Source organism: Gamsiella multidivaricata (genome assembly GCF_025024155.1).
Source record: "Gamsiella multidivaricata strain RSA 2152 chromosome Unknown BC939scaffold_5, whole genome shotgun sequence".
Taxonomy (NCBI): domain Eukaryota; kingdom Fungi; phylum Mortierellomycota; class Mortierellomycetes; order Mortierellales; family Mortierellaceae; genus Gamsiella; species Gamsiella multidivaricata.
This window is the reverse complement of record NW_026251713.1, coordinates 404,216-423,217: the sequence shown is the minus strand read 5'-3', so window position 1 is coordinate 423,217 and position 19,002 is coordinate 404,216. Positions and strand designations below refer to the sequence as shown.

The window sequence follows — 19,002 nt, the reverse complement described above, 5'->3', positions numbered from 1 at the left end:
TACACGATTAAGAAATGCTGTGCGATAAGTACTTAAAGATGACAAGTAGCCATTTTGTAAATATGGGGCGATTGCTTGGACTCAATACTACAGCCATGGGCATAGTATCGTACCAAGTAAAATGTAGCTGCTCGATACTGCTAACAAGTCTGGTCATTTCGAAGCTCTCGCTTTTTAGAATGTGTCGTTTATTATTATTAACGGTGTTGCTACTACGACCGCAAAGCTGCTTTCTCCCCCTTCCTCCCATTCTTTCCAAAACAGGAGGGCAAACGACTGTCGTTCCTGTACCGGATGTATTTTTTCCTCTTCCAGAGAAAGACGGGCCGCCGGAATATGTTGTCTCCGACGTTTTACTTTCCCTTGCCCTTCTTGATCAGCCATTGCAGCGTGATATCGATGTTGGTCTGGTTCTTGGCCGAGATGGAATAGCACGAGACCTCGCGGTTAGCAATCTGTTTCAGGTTCCTATGAGTTTTCATACAGATTCTTCTGTGTTAGTTCCTTGTGATGGTCACGAACAACTCGCTTCGTCTCTTTCTGTCCGTGCGGGGCGCGCTTTTTTTTTTTTTTTTTTTTTTTTTTTGCCATACAATGCCTCAATGATCTGTTCGACTGTTAGCGCTCCTGGCAAATCATTCTTGTTCCCCAGGACCAGCACTGGAATGCTTGCCAACTGAGGTTTGTCTAACAAGTTCCGCAATTCTGTCCTTGCTGCATCCAGCTTATCAGGATCTGCCGCGTCAATAACAAATCTATCGTATGGTATATCCAGTTCCAGATGATAAAAAAAAAAAAGAAGAGGTTGAATGGTCAGCTTTTTTTTTTCTTTTTTTTCCACACAAAACCTCAGAGACATAGAGAGAAAACAAAGAGAAGACATCTTACACTATAGCGTTCACGCCTCTGCAATATCTTTCCCACATGCTCCGGAACCTGGGTTGCCCGCCAATGTCCCAGAGCTTCATGGTAACACTGCCCTTCGTGACCTTGCGCATGTTAAAGCCGACTGTTGGGATCATATCCTCCGAAAACTGGCCGGACTATTCGATAACGAGATGAGGCAGAAAAAAAATAATAATCAGATACCGGACTTTTTGTTCGAGGGCTGTCGAGTTCCACCCCTCGGCGACATCGTTTTTCATTCCCTTTTTGCTCGCTCAAGGTGGTAGCGGGAGGACAGGGGACAGGGGACGGGAGGAGGAAGCTTGGAATGACGCCTCTGCAACCACGCCAAAAAAAGAAAGAAATAGAAAGAAATAGGGGGAGGAAGGGAAATGATGTTGTGTTGCGTTGCGTTGTTATGTTCTATGGGGACAAGGGGGGACGAATAGCAAGTGGTGGCAAACATCACGAGTCCGAGTCCTGTTTGTCCGGCACCATCCTTGTCCGCAGACTTTTTTTTTTTTTTTTGCATCTTCCAGGGTAAACGTGGACATTGGTATATGGTTCTGCATCCGCTCCATTTGCTGATACTAAGGATATCGTCGTAGTAACGGTCGACCTCTGTAATGAAAAATGGCTGGGATTATTCCCAGGAAGATTTGGATGTTTCCTTGGAGTTTGATCCTGTCCTGGAAAGCACTTTATCCTGGATGTTTAGACATCGGTTTCAGTCGTTTTCCCTGGTTCTGCATATCTTGATGGTCTTTGCTTCACTTGAGATGATGCCGGTGTAGTTGAGAGAGCATGGGGGTAGAGGAAAAAAAAAATCCTTCAGAGCGTGTGTGGCCGCATACTGTACGTACTGCAATAACGTTCACGAGCGTGGTCTTGCCACTGTTCTGCAACCCAACCAGCGTCAACTCCATCTCGGTCTAAATAAGAAAGAAACATAGCCATAGCAACGTTTCGTTGGCATTGTCAGCTCTCATTCACCAAAAGCCAAAAGCCAAAAGCCAAAAAGTCCTTCCTCATGTTGCTTGAATGAAGCTTTTGTTAACCTTGAAGAAGAGCCCCCGGAGCCAGTCGAGCAGTGCCTGAATAAGGGACGCCATCGCGGGTTTATGTTAAGTTGTGGTTGCTCCTGTTGTGTCTGGTGTCAAGCGGGGCCCTGTTCTTTCCGTAAAGTGGGTAGGTGTTAATGTGTTGATGTTGATGTCGGAGGGAATGGAATGAATGAGAAACGACAAAAGAGGAGAAGAAGCTAAAAAGAAGGAGGAGGGGGGAGACACTGTGTTCAACGTGGCCATTAAGTGTAAAAAGGACGCTGGCGCGTGCTGCAGTCGTATATTGTCCATACCTCACGTCTGATACGCCAAGTGCGCATCCGATCTGGATTGTGCGCTGCGATAATTATGTGGCGAGCTCTGCTGTGCAGCCTCACCAATGTCCCATTTTGATATTGTCGTTAAACATGAACGATGCCAGCATGGATATATGAATACAGAACGGCTACGGCTATTTTATTAAGTTGAATATGAATATAGTTATCAGTATAAGGAAGACGGCCGACATGTGGAGGACGTCTTGTTCACTTGGCCCTGAACAGCTTGCTCGAGTTCTTCGACAGAGTGTTCGGGCGCGAGCTCGCCAACAACTCATCCACCTCGCGTTGCTCCGCCTCAATCAGCGCCTTGTACTGCTCCAGCTCTGCGATCATCTCAGCCTTCTTGGCGTTCAATTGCTCCTCGCGCTGGCGGAGCGCAATCTCCGTCTCCTGCACCTTTTCGATGAACGATTGACGAATCTCTTCCTCTCTACGGTTCATTTCTTCTCTGGTTTGGAACCTAGTGCCCTCAATCCGAGCCTCATACGAGTCATCGCACTCCAGGATCGACGCTGGTCGGCCGTTCGAACGAAGAGCCTTGGCACGATGTTCGTGGTAATGGACTCCATGAGTACTGTCGACGAGATCATGCAGGCATGTTACCAGCAAAAGTTCCCTCAGGTACACAAAATCCGAGTGTTCCGTGTTTTCGACTAAAATATGATAAAGAGTAAGTCAGACTTTGCAGTGCAGTTCATGTTGTCAGGATACTGGAGAAACCAAGGCTGCAGTTTTTTAATAATAAAAAAAACGTACCCTCAACAACACCCCAGCGATAAGATCGGGCGCGCACTCTTCGGCCGCCAATGACCTGAAAGTTGTCGCTTCCAATAACCGAGAACGGAATGTGTTTCTATTAGAATTGCAAACAGAGTCTATTAGCATAAGGAACTGTGTCATCAGTACATGAGCGCGCCTGTTTTGACACCACTTACAAACAGCTCCTCCCCACCATCAACATGATCCCGGTACGACGTAGGGAACGACTTGATCTGGTGTGCCTCCAGATCCGTCAGCAGAATCTTCTTGAAGGCTAGCTTTTCTTCCGCGGTCATGGTGTCCGCCTTTGCGATAATCGGGATGACGTTCACCTTCTGAGACAAGGTCTTTAACGCTTTCACGTCGAGTTCCTTCAGTCTAAAAAACAATAAAGAGTGAGCCCTTGTCTTTGGTAACAAAATACAATCCATTTTCCAAAGAGGTACAGATGGCCTTACCCATGCCCAGTTGGAGCGATAAAGTACAGGATGGCATGAATCCTGGTATCCGGAATCGCCTTTCGAACTCCTGGATGGCGTTCTGCAGCCATGTATTCCTCGAACTGTTGATCGATGTACTGGATGATAGGCGTCAGGCTATGTTTTTTTTTTACAGAAACCAAAAAGGGTGGTTAGAGACAGAGATTAATTGCATTGCTCTCAACATGTCTATGGTCCAAATGAATGTCTTTTTCACCCTAATAAATAGAGCCAAAAAAAAAAGACCTACTTGTGTTCCCTGTTCAATTCATCGCCAAAACCGGGTGTGTCGACGATACAGAGGTTCAAGAGAACTCCATCTTCGACCAGCTCTACGAAATTCCCGCGGAGAATCCCATCAATTAGTTCTTTGCAACAAATGGAAGGTCCTTGTGCCTGTTGTATTGTGAATACATCAATTGAGGGAATGGTATCTCTTACGCACCATAGTACGCTGGCTGAATGCTGACGGTTTGAGTTGAATGGATTTTCTTTGGAAGAATCTCCTCCTTGAGATCCGTGTTAAAGAGCGTGTTCATAAAGGTCGTTTTACCCAATCCACTCTCGCCTACAAGAAAGAAAAAAAAATCCAGCACATTAGCCAAACATCCTGCAAGCGGTGTATGACATACGAGCTTAACTGAGGCGTGCAGTTCAGTTACCGACGACCATGAGGTTCAGCCCAAAGGAAGCCCGCTTGACCTTTGAGAACCGCTGTGCTGGCAATGTCTCGAGGCCGAGTGGTGCAGTGAGCTCCAACGGTCTACCGACAGGGTGTCTCCATGGTCCGGGGTCCTGGAACCGGCCACTATCGCATTGAGATAAATAAGGGGGCGTGAGGATTGAAGGCGTTGATATTGGCGTTTTCTCTGCGCGTGTCAAGTAGCAGGGCGACGGTACTTGTGTTGATGGGCAAATTCCTTTTTCCGAGAACGAGATTGGGAAGAGAGACGGGTCAAGGGTTAATGAATCAGTTTGGTCCTTGAGATGCATGGAATCACGCCTGGAAGCTGTAAATAGAACGAAAATAAGAAAGGACAGGCTGCATACAAGAGGCATCGGGCAATAATTATTAAAAGGCAAGCGAGTACGCGAGAGAAAGAGAGAGAGAGAGAGAGAGAGAGAGAGAGAGAGAGAGAGAGGGAGAGAGAGAGAGAAAGAGAGAGGGGGGCGAGTATGGAATGTATAATGGAGCTCCTGTAGGGGTGTGGGATGGAGGGGAATCCAGGCGAGCGATGGTTGAGACGCGGATGAAGGAGTCCAAGGCGAAGCAGAGACAGAGACGGAGAGTGATGGAGACACAGGGTGGCCCACGCTGCGCGCTACCCGACCATACCATTGGAGTTCGACTCATTTGTTATTTTCCTTTTGGCCAGGGTACTCGAATGCACTCAGCCCTGTTTGTTGGTGGCAAATAGTGACCGGCACCCATCCAGCGGAGTGTTCCATCTATCGCGCGTTTTTCCATCTCCGACATGCAGACGCCTAGACGCCTAGACGCCTAGACGCCCATCGCGTGCCGACGCGAAGTCTCCTCCGGGACAAGCCCCTAGGACACCGAAAGAGAAACACTGCGGCCGATAGCACCCATGCATATTCGGAGACATGGCTGCACTCTGCACGGCCTGAAACCGCCTCACGTATTTTTGTGCACCGGTGGACATGGCGCAAAGGAGCTATCAACGGAGGTGAGGGTCCAGGTGACCCGCCCCAGACACACCACACAGACCACGCAGACCACACGGACTGCCAAGCAACGCACTGAGGGGAGGCTGGTTCCCAGGCACATAGGAGACGGTGGGCTCGGTTAAGCGAATGCCCCAGCCGGATGAGGATCACACAGCCAGGGCTGCATGACGCTGCATTTTCACGGGGCTGTATTATACTGCATCCCAAAATGCCTTGAGTGCGCTTGGCTGCACCACTTTGATCATTTTCGGCCAGCCCTTGGAGGGCCGACCATACTCCACCCACTGACCCCAGTCTTGGCCGTCGTCATCGCCATCATCCCATCACCGCTCGGAGCCATGTCCTCGTCAGTTCCAAACGAAGTGCCGCCTCCTTCCAGTATAAAAGCGCGCATTCTGACACCGTTTTTCTCTCTCTCTCTTTCTTTCTTTCCTTCTCCTTTCTTCTTTTTCCTTTTTCTCTTTTCCCCCTTCCTTTCCTCCTCCTTCCCTTTGAGACCCTCCTACTTCCACTGCCACCAGTAATTCAGCCCATACTGCCCACCTCACTTTGCCACTTCTCTTTTTACCCCAGTTATCCACAATCTATCACCACATTACCTGAGCCCATCAAGCAAGAACCCGCCCTTCGATCAGTCGTCCTCAAGTCAACAAAAATGTCGGAATCCGTTCTCGCCCAGATCCTGGTCACTCTCGCGGACCTCAAGGACAGCCAGCAGCTCCTTTCTGATAAGGTATGCACAACTTGTAAACTTGTACATCCAATGCGCCTGCTGTGCTGAACCTCTGGACCTTTGTTTGCCACTAAGGTTCACAAGAACAGGGACTTGGTGCTAACACTTGCATCGCATGAACTCCTTTTTCTAGGTCGACAAGATGCAGGTTGACGCCGTCCTGTCCAAGGATGCCTTGTTGCACAAGGCCGTTCACTACGATAACAGTACCGGTAAGATACCAGGTGCCGGAGATACCGTTGAGGGTACATTAGAGGGTATGGCCACGGGATCCGGTCTGCTGCCTTCCTATTTTTTCTTTCGTTTTATGAAAGGGCAGATCAGCCCCACTGGAATGAGGTGGATATTGTTTGTTTTCCAGCAACTCGTTGGCATTTTAGAGTGCATTTCATGCATTATTTATTCATTTGGCTGTCGTCCTTAAAGGAACAATGACCATGCCCCATACATTTTCTCTTTTGTACATCCCTCCCCATATCTTACTGCGACCCCTTTCGAGTGAGCAAAGACTGTTATGCACCGCAGACGCTGGGGAGCGGCACGAGCGCAGCACCAAGGGGTCGTCACGCTGACGAGCGGAAAAACAACCGTGGGGCACTTTCCTTTCTGCGCCTGTCCCTATCACACAATACGTTTGACTTCTCCCAGGCCTAGTGGCGTGCGTCTGACATTGAATGTCTCGATATCCATTGTCCCTGACTAACCTTGTGCTTCCTTCCGCAATGCTACGCCTAATCCGCGTTTGCATTGGTCCTCTTCCATTGACATTGGCATTGATGTCGTAGGACACTCGGACTCTGATGGGGACACCGTTGCTTCTCCAACCTTCGAGGCCGAGCCCTCCGCTCCTGGTAGCGTCTACACCGAGAAGCCCGTCTTCACGAGTAAGTTGCGCTAACAGTGGCAGGGTATAACCATGGCCGGTCCTTACATCCAAGTTGCTGACATCTACGATCTTGTATTCTTATTCTTGTAGCGTATGCTGGACAGAAAGGAGTCAAACCCTCCAAGCTGAACTGGGGCGAAGCTGACCCCAAGGTTCGTGGCCCTATTGTGGTCTCTCACCTGGCCAACCAAATCAACATCCGGTAAGTAGAGTCAGCATAGGACACCGCCCCGTACTCCAACTATGCCAATATGGCTAACATCTATAACCATATTCAAATCCTTTAGAAATGCTGTTGGTGCCTATGGCGGGCCCTACTCCATTTACCGCTCTCTTGCTGTTGCCATGGGTGACCTGCCTGCGGATGTACGTGTCTTCAAATTGCAAATTGGTCTTGATACTCCTGCATCCATTATTTTTGGTATTCTAACCTCACGCCATTCTCGTTCATTCTAATCTTCAAGCACAAGCCCAACTATGAAAACACACAACCGCCCATCGTGATCAAACAGCAGCCCCAATGGTCGGACACATCCAAGATTGTGTCTATGGATCCCTTTGGCCATCTTACAAGCGAGTTCTTCAAGGCCGAGATCGAACAGGGTCTTGACATCCGCCCCACGATTTCCATTACCCGTGCTCATATGATCGTTCCAGAGCTGCAGGCCGAACTCCAGAGTGGAGCAATGAAGGTGGATGGCAAAGTCTTTGTGAACGAGCAAGGAGAGCTCAATGTGCACAAAGCTGCTATTGATCCTGTCTGGTACCTTCCTGGAGTTGCAGCTCGTCTCAATGTCGAGGAGAACCACTTGCGTCGGTCTCTTTTGTAAGTCGATAAGATTCAATTAAGCAAGCAGATGATTGCTAGGATAGAAAAAAAAAAGAACCATAGGATTGCCTATCTGCATGTGCTAACATCCTGTATCTCTCTCTGTCTTTCAATGCAGCGAGAACACTGGCGGCATGTATCCCGAATTGGTCACAAGACCAGATCTGAAGGTCTTCTTGCCGCCCATCGGAGGCCTCACTGTCTACATCTTTGGCGATCACGAGTTGCTTTCTGACCCCAACACCCGAGTTACAGTGCGTGTTCATGACGAATGCAACGGCTCCGATGTGTTTGGATCTGATATCTGTACCTGCCGTCCTTACCTCATCTTTGGCATGAAGGAGGCAATCAAGGAGGCCCAAAATGGTGGTGTCGGTTTGATCGTCTACTGTACGTTTGTATCTGTCACGTCAGATGATGCCATGTCTTTAGCGAAAAGCTCCTTGTGCTTGTCCACTGATACCTCCCTGATTTTTGTTTTTTGCTGCACACTATAGTCCGAAAGGAAGGACGTGCCTTGGGTGAGGTGACAAAGTATCTCGTTTACAATGCCCGTAAGAGAGAGGGGGACTCTGCCTCAAAGTACTTCCAGCGAACGCAGGATGTCGCCGGTGTCAAGGTAATGCAACAGACATGTGCCTTGTCGATTGCAGGGTCTCTGAAAGATCCACTTTGTTGACACCCTACCTCTTATTCTACCCTTGCATCATTAGGATATGCGATTCCAGGCATTGATGCCCGATGTCTTCCACTGGCTCGGTGTCACGAAGATTGACCGCTTCATGTCCATGTCAAACATGAAGCACGATGCACTTATTGACGCTGGCATCAAGGTATGATAAGAACGATTTTTTTTTGCTGCCACTACGTGCTTTTTTTTTTTTTTTTTTTTTTTTTAAGCATCCGATACTCAAGTGTTTTATTTCTCTCTTTGTTACATAGATTTTGGAGCGCGTTCCTATCCCGGATGAGCTGCTCCCTCCAGATTCCAAGGTTGAGATGGAGGCTAAGATTGCAGCAGGGTACTTCACCACTGGGGCTATCCCGCGTGACGAGGATCTGTGCCGCACCGTTGGACGTGGCTGGGACGAATTCAGTGCTTGAAAGAATGTCGTTGGAAAAACGAAGAGTTGAGTGATGAATCGGCTAGTGTTGGTAGAGAAGGCATAGATATATAGTTGTACAATACCTGAAGGCAGCTGACGGCATTCATTTGCGCTTGCTGCATTGTTCTCAAGCCTGAAAATACATGTAATAAAATCGACGCCACCAGGGCTTCCAGAGTACCAGTCCAAGCTGGAGTTCATGAACGAGGATTGGCCAGGAAAAAGGGTCAGGTCGTTGCCCAAAAATAGCCTGTTTCTACTATGCTGCGCTGTTGGACGTGGAGAAGTTTAACAGGTGTTTTAAACAAGGAGAACAATAATGCATGGATCGGCACTCTTCCCTTTCTCGATTGGGTTGAAGCGACCTGATTGTGGGCTGCTATGCTAGTCGCTGCAGTTGGCAACATCCATGTGCTGTGTTCGAATGGTGCATTCAGTTTCCCAATTTAGGCGCTGAAAGAGATCTGTTTGGAGGCTGCAGGTCATCCTGACAGCTAAGCAGCCAAACCCAAGTAACTTTGAAAGAAGGAAGGAACAAACAATTGCTAGTCCAGGATCCAGTCTCACGGATCTGTTTTCGCATGTATGTGTATGTTTGCTGCACCGACATGGAAATGCGAAAGAACGCTAAAGTTGGCTGCAAACGCGCCCCATAGCGCACTCGAGAGGGTCTTTGAGCTACCAGACCGTTGTTCAGTCCAGGTCTGCTTGTTATTGACTACATGTCGCTTTGGGTACCTCAGGAGCACCCTTCACCTTGTGTCTTCCCTGTCCAGCATTTGCAACCATTTCATTCGCTTAATGCGACGCCCTTCCATACCAACACCTTTTGCTTATCCCAATCGTGTACGGTATGCGTCGCAACGTGGGCTGCGAGGAAGCAATCGTCTTAAACGTTTTTGAATGACAGGAGCTCCGTACCTCACAACAAGGTATGTATGCACATTTCGAATCATCTAAAGGGAGTTTCTTTTTTACAAGGGCTGAATGGTCAGGGATAATGTTAAATTACGATATCGGTCTGCAAAGAACCCACCAAAGTGCATAGACTGTTGGTGTTTCCCGTCCCTGTTGATCTAGCAGATGCTGTAAAGTCCCGCAATTGTTTATATGACTCCAACAGATGCATGCGCGCTTGGGCTCCATGGGTGCGCAACTCAGACCAAGGGAGGGTGGTTCAAGGATGTAGCGACGGATGCATAGGAGTGCATGCTGCACTAAGTGAGCTTGAGGAAGAAGGAATGCTGACGATTGATGCGTGTTTTGAGGTCGATGCAGTCGTATGGAGCTGTGGTGCCTTGGCATCTTTCCTCTCGTTCTTCCCTCTTTCTTTTACTCCATTCCCGATGGATGCACTACCGATACCGTACTTGCTCGCGCGTGCTGTTGATATCTGTCCCTTTTTCGCGTGTCGCGTTTCTTTGCCGCATATGCAACCGATACGCGAACACGGCGCACCATAGACTATCACTTCATGTGGGTCGGTTCTCAATGGCCTCCAGAGACGGACATCCTCGATGCAGTCGAACCATCGCTCAACTTTTTGTTCATTCAATCTCTGCCGATCAACTCAGCATAGTCGGCCTGACTCATTCCAACCAGTTTAAGGTCTAAACTGGGTTTCGTTGGCGTAGCGGCCCAAACTGCCACGCGAAGTTCCATTCAGAGCACTTCCATTTCAAGATAGTCGGCATTAGGACCCACCCAGAGGGAGCATTGCTTTGGCATAATCTCACTTTCCTCTCCATTGGACAGCTCAGCCTTCCTCCCTTTTCTTCTTCTTCTTCGGTCCCCAAGCGTCGCCTTGGACAAAACAATCGAACCACTCTGTGGACTTTGTTCCCCTTCGTAGACATTTTCGACAATTCCGACATTTTTCTTTTATATTCCTTTCCGAGAATATTCCTTGCACTCCCTTGTCCAAACAAGGACCATCGCACCGCCCCCCTTCATCCACTCATGCGATGATAAAAACCACCATCGGAGCGCTTCTCCCGTGTATTTCAGTAGACGCGTCCTCTCCATCTTGCATCTCTATCAACATTGTCCATATCAGCACATCGCCCAACGCCTTCGCAAGATCATCTCTGACCAATCCCGCCATTGATCACACCTTCGTTTTGTATTGCCTGCTCATCATATCGAACCGACCACCGTCTGTTGTCCCGACACCCCAGAAGCTCCCAGCACGACCGATATTATCATGACGGGTCAGTTTTCATCACCAGGTCAGGGTCAGAGCCACGGCCTTGATCTAGATAGCGATAGCCTTGACACCGACATTGATGGCTCGGCTGCATCCAACATTGGGCCACCACCGGCGATATACATGGCCAATTTGATTTCCAAGAAGCTACTCAGGATAGGCGCAAGTATGTTCGGAAGGCGTGAGGACGCCAGCTGTGTGCTCATTGTAGGCGCAAGGCGTTACTATGTACACGTTCAAATATTGGCTGTAAGTAAAAAAAAAAAAAACTACCTTCAACATGTTTTCTTTCTTTCTTTCTTTATTCCTGACCAATCCCAGCGGTTGCAGACCTTTAAAATCCCCGAAGAAAAGAATTGTTGTTCAAATGGTCCGAATGCCATCAGGAAAAAAAAAAAAAAAAAAAAAAAAAACTAGGCGTGAACAAAAAGATACGGTTTCTTCAAGAAACTAGGCGCGGTCAAGGGGAGCGCCTGTTTGTTTGTCATTTAACGATGCTTTATTTATTTTTTCTTTCTTAAAAAGATATACCGTAGGATCTCTTTTGATCCTTACATTATACATTAAGAGTGGAGAAAGCAACAAGACTGGTTGCATGGGTCACATACAGCCATCTTTGACATGCAAAATATTCCAAAAAAAAAAGTACTTTTTCCTCGCCGAACGCGTATGGTTACACCAACACCCGCTTTATGGATGATTGGTCAAAACAAAGTCAAACAGAAGAGTGCGCGTTATGGAAAAAAAAGACAGCAATGACGCGTGTTTAATAACACGCTGTACATACTTTCCGTCGCCTCTCAATTATAGTCACGGTCTCCTACGTTCCAACGCATCTTTGATGACATGATCACGAACAACGCATGGGGTGTGTCCTCGGACGAGGACTTCTCGAGTGCTTATTGTCGTTCTTCAACGCGTGATGGCCAAGATTGCGACGTTGATGATGCCATGGTATCGAGCGACGAGGGCGATGATTTTGCAGATGATGAGAGCACACAGGAGGTGCACAGTGATGAATTTGACCACGAGGTCGAAGAAGACTATACCCAACGTGAGCCTGATCTCACTGGTACTAGCCAGCAACAGCAGAAGATCAGCATGGCAAGTTTGAGTACAAGTCTACGACACTCATTACGGGTACATGATGAGTATGAGCCTGGACTAGACGAGGCTCTACCTGAGCTGAGAGTAACGTTCGCGGATCCTGAAGGGAGCCGGTTTGACGAGCTGTTGTACTGGGTAAGTCCCTCTCTTTCTTTTCTCTCGTTACGACGTCTTTATAATCGTCGTTTCTCAATGAACTGCATACTGAACCTATCTAGCGATGGATGAAAAAATAACTCGATAGCTTTACACTAGCGACAACGAACGCTGGGTCAAGTGTTTCACGCCCGAGAATTACGGTACCATTCTCGAAAACATTGCACGACTCCGTATCACGACGGATTCTGTCCTGAATCTGTGTCTCTCATACGAAGCGACAACACGTCCAGAGCTTGGACTGAGGGGCATGGCCATGCATATCCTTGGAATGTCTTCAAACATGGCTAGTGATGTGAATGAGTAGCATACGCTTAATATACGGAACCAATAGTTTTGTAGATTCAACGTCAGAAAGGAAGAGCTATGAGAAAAATAGTGATTGAGATAGAGAAGAGCGCGTCTACTCAAAAGAGGGCATCAAATGGCGACATCTTTATCGATGGTATGCCCTGGTCTAGCCTTTCGACAAAGTGGTGTCCTTTCCCGCATGGGTTAAGGCCATAAAAGTCAACAAGATGCCGCGCGTCGAGAACAGGGAAAAAGTGATAATAATCGGTATATGGGTTTATCATAGGACTCTAGTACCAAATCAGCTCGCTAAACCCTGAGCCATCATTGCAGCGTCTTCTCAACCCCGGTTTGGACGACCATTCTCTTCAAATATTCCTTCTTCAACGCTTCATCCTTGACGATCCTTCTAGCCAGGCCAATCCACTCTGAGACACCCAAGTTCTGAAGCCCATAGTCCTCCCGAGTCCTGTACTCGATTACGAACTCTGGCAGAGTTTTTGCTTCATTCGCCAGGGTGAGATTGGTCCAGAATTGTGTGTACGCCAACGGGAATCCGAATGTGCTTACAGGGACGGGCTTGGATGGCTTCTTGGGACCCTTCTTTTTCCTCTCCAATGCATCTGCGATGTCCAAGTCACCGTTCAATAACGCTGAGAAGTACTCCTCCAGCTCCTGGTCGCTCAACTCATCCTCGACACTATCGCCATCCTCTTCATCTCCGACTTTCTCCTCATTTTCGTCCTCTATGATTTCAGAAGGCTGGTCGACAGCAGCGGTAGTCGTGTTTTCTCCAAGCTGGTATTCAAGCACGCGCAAGGTCGGAAAGTAGGTCGGTATAACTGACGGAGATACTTGGACGACAGCGTAATTGTCCAATCTGCCCTTCTTGGGAATACGCTCGTATTGCTTCCAAAGAGACTCGAGGTAGGAGCCCAAACCCATCAGATGGAACGGATCATGTTCCTCCTCGTTCATGGCACTCATGGCCAACCTGTCCTGCTCCTCTAAATCCTGCATCATGGACCGGTCCTTGCCATTCTTGTTTTCGGAGAGCAGGAAGAAATGGTCAATGTTGGCATGTCCGTATAAATGGCCCACGATCACATCCTGGAACTCGATCGCAATCCTTGTATAACTGGCGTGGCATGAAGGAATGTACGACTTCTTCTCTGGTGGGACGTGTCCTGTCAAGTACGCGACCATCTTTCGGCTCCTCAGCTGTTTCAGCTCATCTTCCAGCCATTTCATCTGCTGAGTCCCGGGCTCATCCTTGTCCTTGCATCCGTCCACGGCCGCGTTATGGATATAGAAATATAATGTGTTCAGACCAAAGACTGTGATCTTTCCGGGCACGACTTCTGAAGAGTAGTAACCTCCCTTGCGGAATGTCTCGATCTGTTCCGCGGGGATGAACTCTGACCAGATATCTGAGTAATGTTGAAGAATCGCGCTTGGACCTGGGTACATGATATTATGCGGGTAGACATCGTTGTTGCCGATCGAAGGGACAATGGGGAGTCTCTTGCCGCTGGAATCGAGGGGGAAGGCCTGAAGGATGCGCTTCGCCATCGCTTCATTCATCTCATTGATTTGGGCCTGTGTGCGCGGGTGGGTATTGTCCGAGTCATGTCTGTATTTCAGCACAATTGAGCAAGCGCAGGGTATACAACTCGATTAAGAGAAGGAAAAATACAAAAATATATGTATATCATGCCATGCCATGTTCATCCAAACATATCACACGACAGTACCTGGCATTATCTCCAGTCCAGACAACGAAATCAATTGAGCTGGCGAGATTTTTGTCGATCCAGTTGAAGGTCGCATCTGCGAGGGCCAGGGGGCTATCACAGATCGTGTTGGGTGCGCCGTAGTATCCCGCCGGGATGAATGAGCTCACGCCATCATCGGTCATAAGTCCCGGTCGAATGGTTCTCATATCCTCGATTGTTCGCGCCCTTGCTGGAGGTACTCTATCATCCCCTTCGATTTTCTTGTTCAGATTGAATCGGCCCTTTCTGAGGGAAGTGTTGCCTTCATTGCTGAAGATGGCGTGACAAGATGTCGGGACGGCTGCACCCTCGAGATAGAGCTCGTCCGGATGGATGTCTGTGATATGAAGGAATCGACCATGGAGTCCGGAGGAAGGCTCTGCAGAGGCGGTGGTCGAAACAAGACAGCAGGCCAGAGCAGAGCATACGAGGAGGACTAACGGCTTCCTCAGCGGTCGGGAACGAGAGGCGAGGAAATACAATGGTCCGTCTTGATTTGGCATGCTGTATCGGACGTATCTCTTTTTGCTTTCTTGAAGTCGGTATCGAGTGAGGGCGCGCTTTTCGGATCAGAGAATGAATGAGTGATGAGTGGAAAGAAGAATGAGAGAGGCAGAAAAAAGGAAGGTGTGCGCTGTTGGCGTGCAATATCTATTCTGGGCAGTGCCAGGCCCTGTGGACAGGCTGATGAAGACCAAGAACTTTTTTTTTTTTTTTTTTTTTTTCCATCCTGCTGGCTGTAAAAATACGACCAATTGCATCTGGTCCCTGTATATCTATTCCCCAGCCCAGGCCGGTCCAGTCCAGTCCAGCGCCGGAATGGCGTAGAAGACGAACAGCAGGTCCAAACGCGCGGAAAAAAAGAAAAGAAAAAGCGGGCTGATGCCTGTTCCTGAAGTTGAACGACTGAGACGAATACGCTCATGTCCCTCTTTCCCGCTGGCCAATTGTGTCGTGTGCCAAAAAAAAAAAAAAAAAGTTGGAGCAAACATGTGTTGTGTCGGGACACGAAAGGGACTCCCTGGACATCACCCATCGCCAGCACCAGCCAGCGCCGCATTCATCCTATTCCATTCGACTCCATCGACTCCATCGACTCCAATCAAACGATCCAAAAAACACACCCGGTACGCCGAACACTAGTGTCTTCATCGCGCAGACATAAAAAACCAACGTGCTGCAGGCTGAATTACTCACTTCACCTTATTTTTCCCAAACTATGTCTGCAGACGCGACTCACCTCCTCCAAAAGAACCTCGAACTCGTCAAGACCACTGACCCTGAGGTGACTCGGCGAGTATGGCTCAATAACAAATCCCATTTCGCATGCAATCTTTCTGATGAGGTCTGGCTTGCAAAGGCCGCGCTTCGAACAGGCCTTGATCTTGGTCCAGGAGTCGAACACAAGATCTGGGTCCTTGTCCCCAGAGGCAGAGGCAACGACCCTTCCGCCATCTTATCTGCTGTTCACACGTACGAGCGGGCCGGCCTCATGACTGTGGCAACCAAGGTCAGCGATCACACGAACTCGGCCCAAGAAGACAGCACCGGAACAGGCAATTCAAGGGTTGCGCTGAAGAACATTGTGATTGTCTATGTACTCCTGGTATTCACGCCTGTTGAACACAGGAAGCGGGGTTACGCCAGGACGATGCTCAAGATGCTGAAGGAGCAGCTTGAGCAGCAGACAGACCCTGCTGTCGAGCTCTCCTTTCTGTTCTCCAGCGTTGGACGCGATTTCTATGAACCAGCAGGCTGGCCAGCAGTCAGATCGCGAGAGCTGGTCTTGAACGTCCAGGACCACGTCTTTCCTGAGCTCAGCATGGATACCGCCACTAACAGCTGGCAATTGGAAGATATCACTGAGGCCAATCTGCAGGTTGTCATGGATCGGGATATCGAACTACTTCGGGCCGAGATGCAGGATCGTACTCTTAAAGCCCACGGGAACTGCCAACTTGCAGCCATTGTCCCTGAAGCAAGGATATTCCGAGGCCAACTCGCAGTGACACACTTCACCCACCAGAGAGTACTCAACATTGAAAAGCCAATCATCAGGACAGGCGTGCGACTCAATGCGGCAAATGGAGGAGACGCGTTTATCATTTGGGCGTATCACATCTCATACAAAATACTGCTCGTCCTCCGAACGCGATACGAAACAGTGGGCCAGTTGCAATGTCTTCTCAAGGAGGCCGTGCAAGAAGCGCGCGAGTGGGGATTGGCCAGAGTTGCGGTTTGGGATCTGAAGGACGAGGACGCTCACGAGGCTGCAGGGGTATCTAACAGAGACAGAACCGTGGCATGGTCCTGTATAGGCCAGCTCGGTCGCGATACCGATACTGGAGCGAGGCGTGGACCGGTTGATCTGATGCTCAACGAGGGCTACATCTGGGGCCTGTGAGAGATCTAAATATCTGAATAAAGTGCTTGGTTCAAGGAAACCTGTCACATGAAAACTTTATTTGAGCTGTCATGAGGATGAATGTCCTCTTCCATTGTCCATTTCGTCCCGTCCACCCTTCACTTCACACCGCTTCTTTCGTCTCTTGACAAACACACAGAGTCGACTGCCACAACCATCTGCTTCACTAGACCATCAGCTCCAGCTTGTTTCCTTGCTCGACCTCACGACTGACCTGTCCTCACCATGGAATCGTTCATCAGAGACTACGACAAGATTCTGAAGAAGCAGCGGGCTCTAGAGTCAAACGATCCGCTGGATAGGTTGATTGCCGTCGTAAACGAAGCCAAAGAGAGGATTCGGACAGGTACAGCACTTGCTTCGATTGCCACACTCTTGGATACCTGATATGTTGGCCAAAAACTGCCTTCGAGTTACTCACATCATCCTCACTATATTGTCATTGTCATATAGACTCATCATCGGTTACGACTTCGCTGGCGACCCTCGGAAAGTCGTTCAAGACCGTCGCCAATACTGTATCCGACGAACAGAAGGAACTTCAAAGCGCGCTCTCGAAATTCTCTAAAGCGATCGACAAGGTATGGACAACTGTGGCTAAACCAACCACCCCTAGTTTCTGGATTTTCGCATACTAAAAACCTTTATCAAATCGGTGTCTTTTAGAAATTCACGGCGGATACGACGGCTGCCATTAACCCGCATGCGTTCGACAACAAGGAGAAGGTTCTGCAGAAGACTATTGCGCTGCATTACATCAGACAGGGGAATTTCGAAGTCGGGGACATGTTTGCAAAGGCAAGTCAGTACTCAAATATCAAGTCGTGATCATTGTTCAATGCACCCCGAGCAATATAGAATGCGGTATCTAACATTATTGCCTGTTTCTTTATTTGCAAAACAATAGGAAGCAGGACTGACAATACCGGACTCGATGCGCCATCAGTTCATGGAGATGTTTGAAATCGTGGCGGCGTTGAAGGATAATAACCTGGAACCTGCTCTACAGTATGCACCAGAATCAATCCACACTGCTTGCTGATGATATGACCCGCTTCGAAAGTATGCTCATCTTGGACGACATATCCCTATTCCACTGAACAAATCTTAGATGGGCTTTGAGGCACAGGACTGAACTGGAAAAGCGATCCAGCACGTTGGAGTTCAAGCTGCATCGCCAGAGATATTTGCAACTGCTCATGACTGGACAGAAACAAGAAGCCGTTGCTTACGCACAAAAGAACTTTGGGTACTTTGGCACGCGCCATATTCAAGGTCAGGAGCCTGGAGCACTTAATATACGCGGTACCAACCCAGTCCATTGTGGTACGCTTCCGCTAAATTCCTAATGATCAACTCCTTTTTATTTGTTACAGAAATTCTACGCCTTATGTGCAGTATTATATTCATGGATCGCATCAAGACATCGCCCTATGCAGACCTCGTGGCATCCAACTCTAGCGACGATATCCAGCACATGTTCACACGCGACTTTTGCAGCCTGCTTGGCCTTGCCTGCGATAGTCCACTATATGTCAGGTATGATTATGCTCTACTCTAAGCTTCCTGATGTCTGGATTTACTTATTCTGTTATTCATTGGCTTGCTTTTTTTTTTTTTTTTTTTGGCAAATCATAGTTTGACGGTGGGAACGCAGGCGATGCCGACCATAATCAAGATGGCGAGCATCATGAAGGCAAAGAAGACGGAGTGGAGCCAACAGAGCGAGCTACCGGTATGTCCATACTTTTTAAGCATATGCATCTTTGCAACGAAGTAGTTTCGGATGCTGACTGCATCCTGTTTTGTTTGCACCTTCTAGGTTGAGATCAACCTTACAGATGATACAAAATTCCATTCCGTCTTTGCGTGTCCTGTCTCTAAAGAGCAGGCGTCGGAGGAGAATCCACCCATGATGATGATGTGTGGGCACGTTATCTGCAAGGAGAGTTTGCAAAAACTATGCCGTGGAGCAAGCAAGTACGTCTTCTTTGCCTTTGTCATTGTCTTTGACTTTGACTTTAAGGTGAGCGCCTCAGTACGCTGACATTATGTTATTATCTCTTATCATTTGTCTTTTAGCCATCGGTTCAAATGCCCGTACTGCCCAACAGAGTCGTTGGCATCTCAGGCCAAGAATGTATATTTTTGAACAATATCGTCGAGGTACTCGTTCGTATAGTTCCTCGCGCTTCACTTGGTCTCTGCGACGACTTTGCGCGAAATTGAGACGATAGGGGAATCCTTGTAAATAAAGTTTCTATATTGCTGAAGGAGATGCCCGGTCGATCT

At 48.4% G+C, this 19,002-nt stretch overlaps 7 protein-coding genes across 7 annotated transcripts; 4 read left to right on the top strand and 3 right to left on the bottom strand.

Annotated features, from left to right (window-relative positions):
* Positions 1-164: 164 nt before the first annotated feature.
* BC939DRAFT_437976 (ADP-ribosylation factor-like protein 8B) lies at positions 165-2,176 on the bottom strand. Its single transcript, XM_051553774.1, has 5 exons — positions 1,944-2,176; positions 1,749-1,817; positions 889-1,043; positions 594-755; positions 165-468 (listed from the first exon to the last, which is right to left on the bottom strand). Exons 1-5 carry the CDS (start codon positions 1,995-1,997, stop codon positions 354-356), a joined length of 555 nt encoding a protein of 184 aa, XP_051416713.1. The 5' UTR covers positions 1,998-2,176; the 3' UTR covers positions 165-353.
* A 154-nt stretch (positions 2,177-2,330) lies between these two features.
* Positions 2,331-4,839, bottom strand: BC939DRAFT_437972 (Septin-domain-containing protein). The gene is made up of 9 exons (XM_051553773.1): positions 4,558-4,839; positions 4,408-4,427; positions 4,170-4,315; positions 3,953-4,075; positions 3,758-3,839; positions 3,487-3,624; positions 3,205-3,406; positions 3,026-3,122; positions 2,331-2,922 (listed from the first exon to the last, which is right to left on the bottom strand). Exons 1-9 carry the CDS (start codon positions 4,564-4,566, stop codon positions 2,474-2,476), a joined length of 1,266 nt encoding a protein of 421 aa, XP_051416712.1. The 5' UTR covers positions 4,567-4,839; the 3' UTR covers positions 2,331-2,473.
* Positions 4,840-5,604: 765 nt separating this feature from the next.
* Positions 5,605-8,969, top strand: BC939DRAFT_437969 (GTP cyclohydrolase N terminal-domain-containing protein). The gene is made up of 10 exons (XM_051553772.1): positions 5,605-5,929; positions 6,063-6,141; positions 6,715-6,813; positions 6,906-7,017; positions 7,103-7,181; positions 7,280-7,641; positions 7,763-8,034; positions 8,142-8,263; positions 8,358-8,477; positions 8,587-8,969. The coding sequence occupies exons 1-10, from the start codon at positions 5,852-5,854 to the stop codon at positions 8,746-8,748; spliced, it is 1,485 nt and encodes a 494-aa protein (XP_051416711.1). The 5' UTR covers positions 5,605-5,851; the 3' UTR covers positions 8,749-8,969.
* A 1,955-nt stretch (positions 8,970-10,924) lies between these two features.
* Positions 10,925-12,544, top strand: BC939DRAFT_525269 (uncharacterized protein). Its single transcript, XM_051561304.1, has 3 exons — positions 10,925-11,205; positions 11,767-12,198; positions 12,308-12,544. The coding sequence occupies exons 1-3, from the start codon at positions 10,954-10,956 to the stop codon at positions 12,524-12,526; spliced, it is 903 nt and encodes a 300-aa protein (XP_051416710.1). The 5' UTR covers positions 10,925-10,953; the 3' UTR covers positions 12,527-12,544.
* A 290-nt stretch (positions 12,545-12,834) lies between these two features.
* Positions 12,835-14,788, bottom strand: BC939DRAFT_473282 (Metallo-dependent phosphatase-like protein; the record flags this gene model as incomplete). The annotated part of the gene is made up of 2 exons (XM_051558339.1): positions 12,835-14,143; positions 14,265-14,788. The coding sequence occupies 2 exons, from the start codon at positions 14,786-14,788 to the stop codon at positions 12,835-12,837; spliced, it is 1,833 nt and encodes a 610-aa protein (XP_051416709.1).
* Positions 14,789-15,504: 716 nt separating this feature from the next.
* BC939DRAFT_473281 (uncharacterized protein) lies at positions 15,505-16,689 on the top strand (the record flags this gene model as incomplete). The annotated part of the gene is made up of 1 exon (XM_051558338.1): positions 15,505-16,689. One exon carries the CDS (start codon positions 15,505-15,507, stop codon positions 16,687-16,689), a length of 1,185 nt encoding a protein of 394 aa, XP_051416708.1.
* Positions 16,690-16,785: 96 nt separating this feature from the next.
* On the top strand, positions 16,786-18,986 carry BC939DRAFT_437962 (CTLH/CRA C-terminal to lish motif domain-containing protein). The gene is made up of 9 exons (XM_051553771.1): positions 16,786-17,056; positions 17,164-17,291; positions 17,377-17,508; positions 17,618-17,718; positions 17,822-17,985; positions 18,087-18,249; positions 18,349-18,445; positions 18,533-18,690; positions 18,793-18,986. The coding sequence occupies exons 1-9, from the start codon at positions 16,936-16,938 to the stop codon at positions 18,860-18,862; spliced, it is 1,134 nt and encodes a 377-aa protein (XP_051416707.1). The 5' UTR covers positions 16,786-16,935; the 3' UTR covers positions 18,863-18,986.
* The last annotated feature ends 16 nt before the right edge of the window (positions 18,987-19,002 follow it).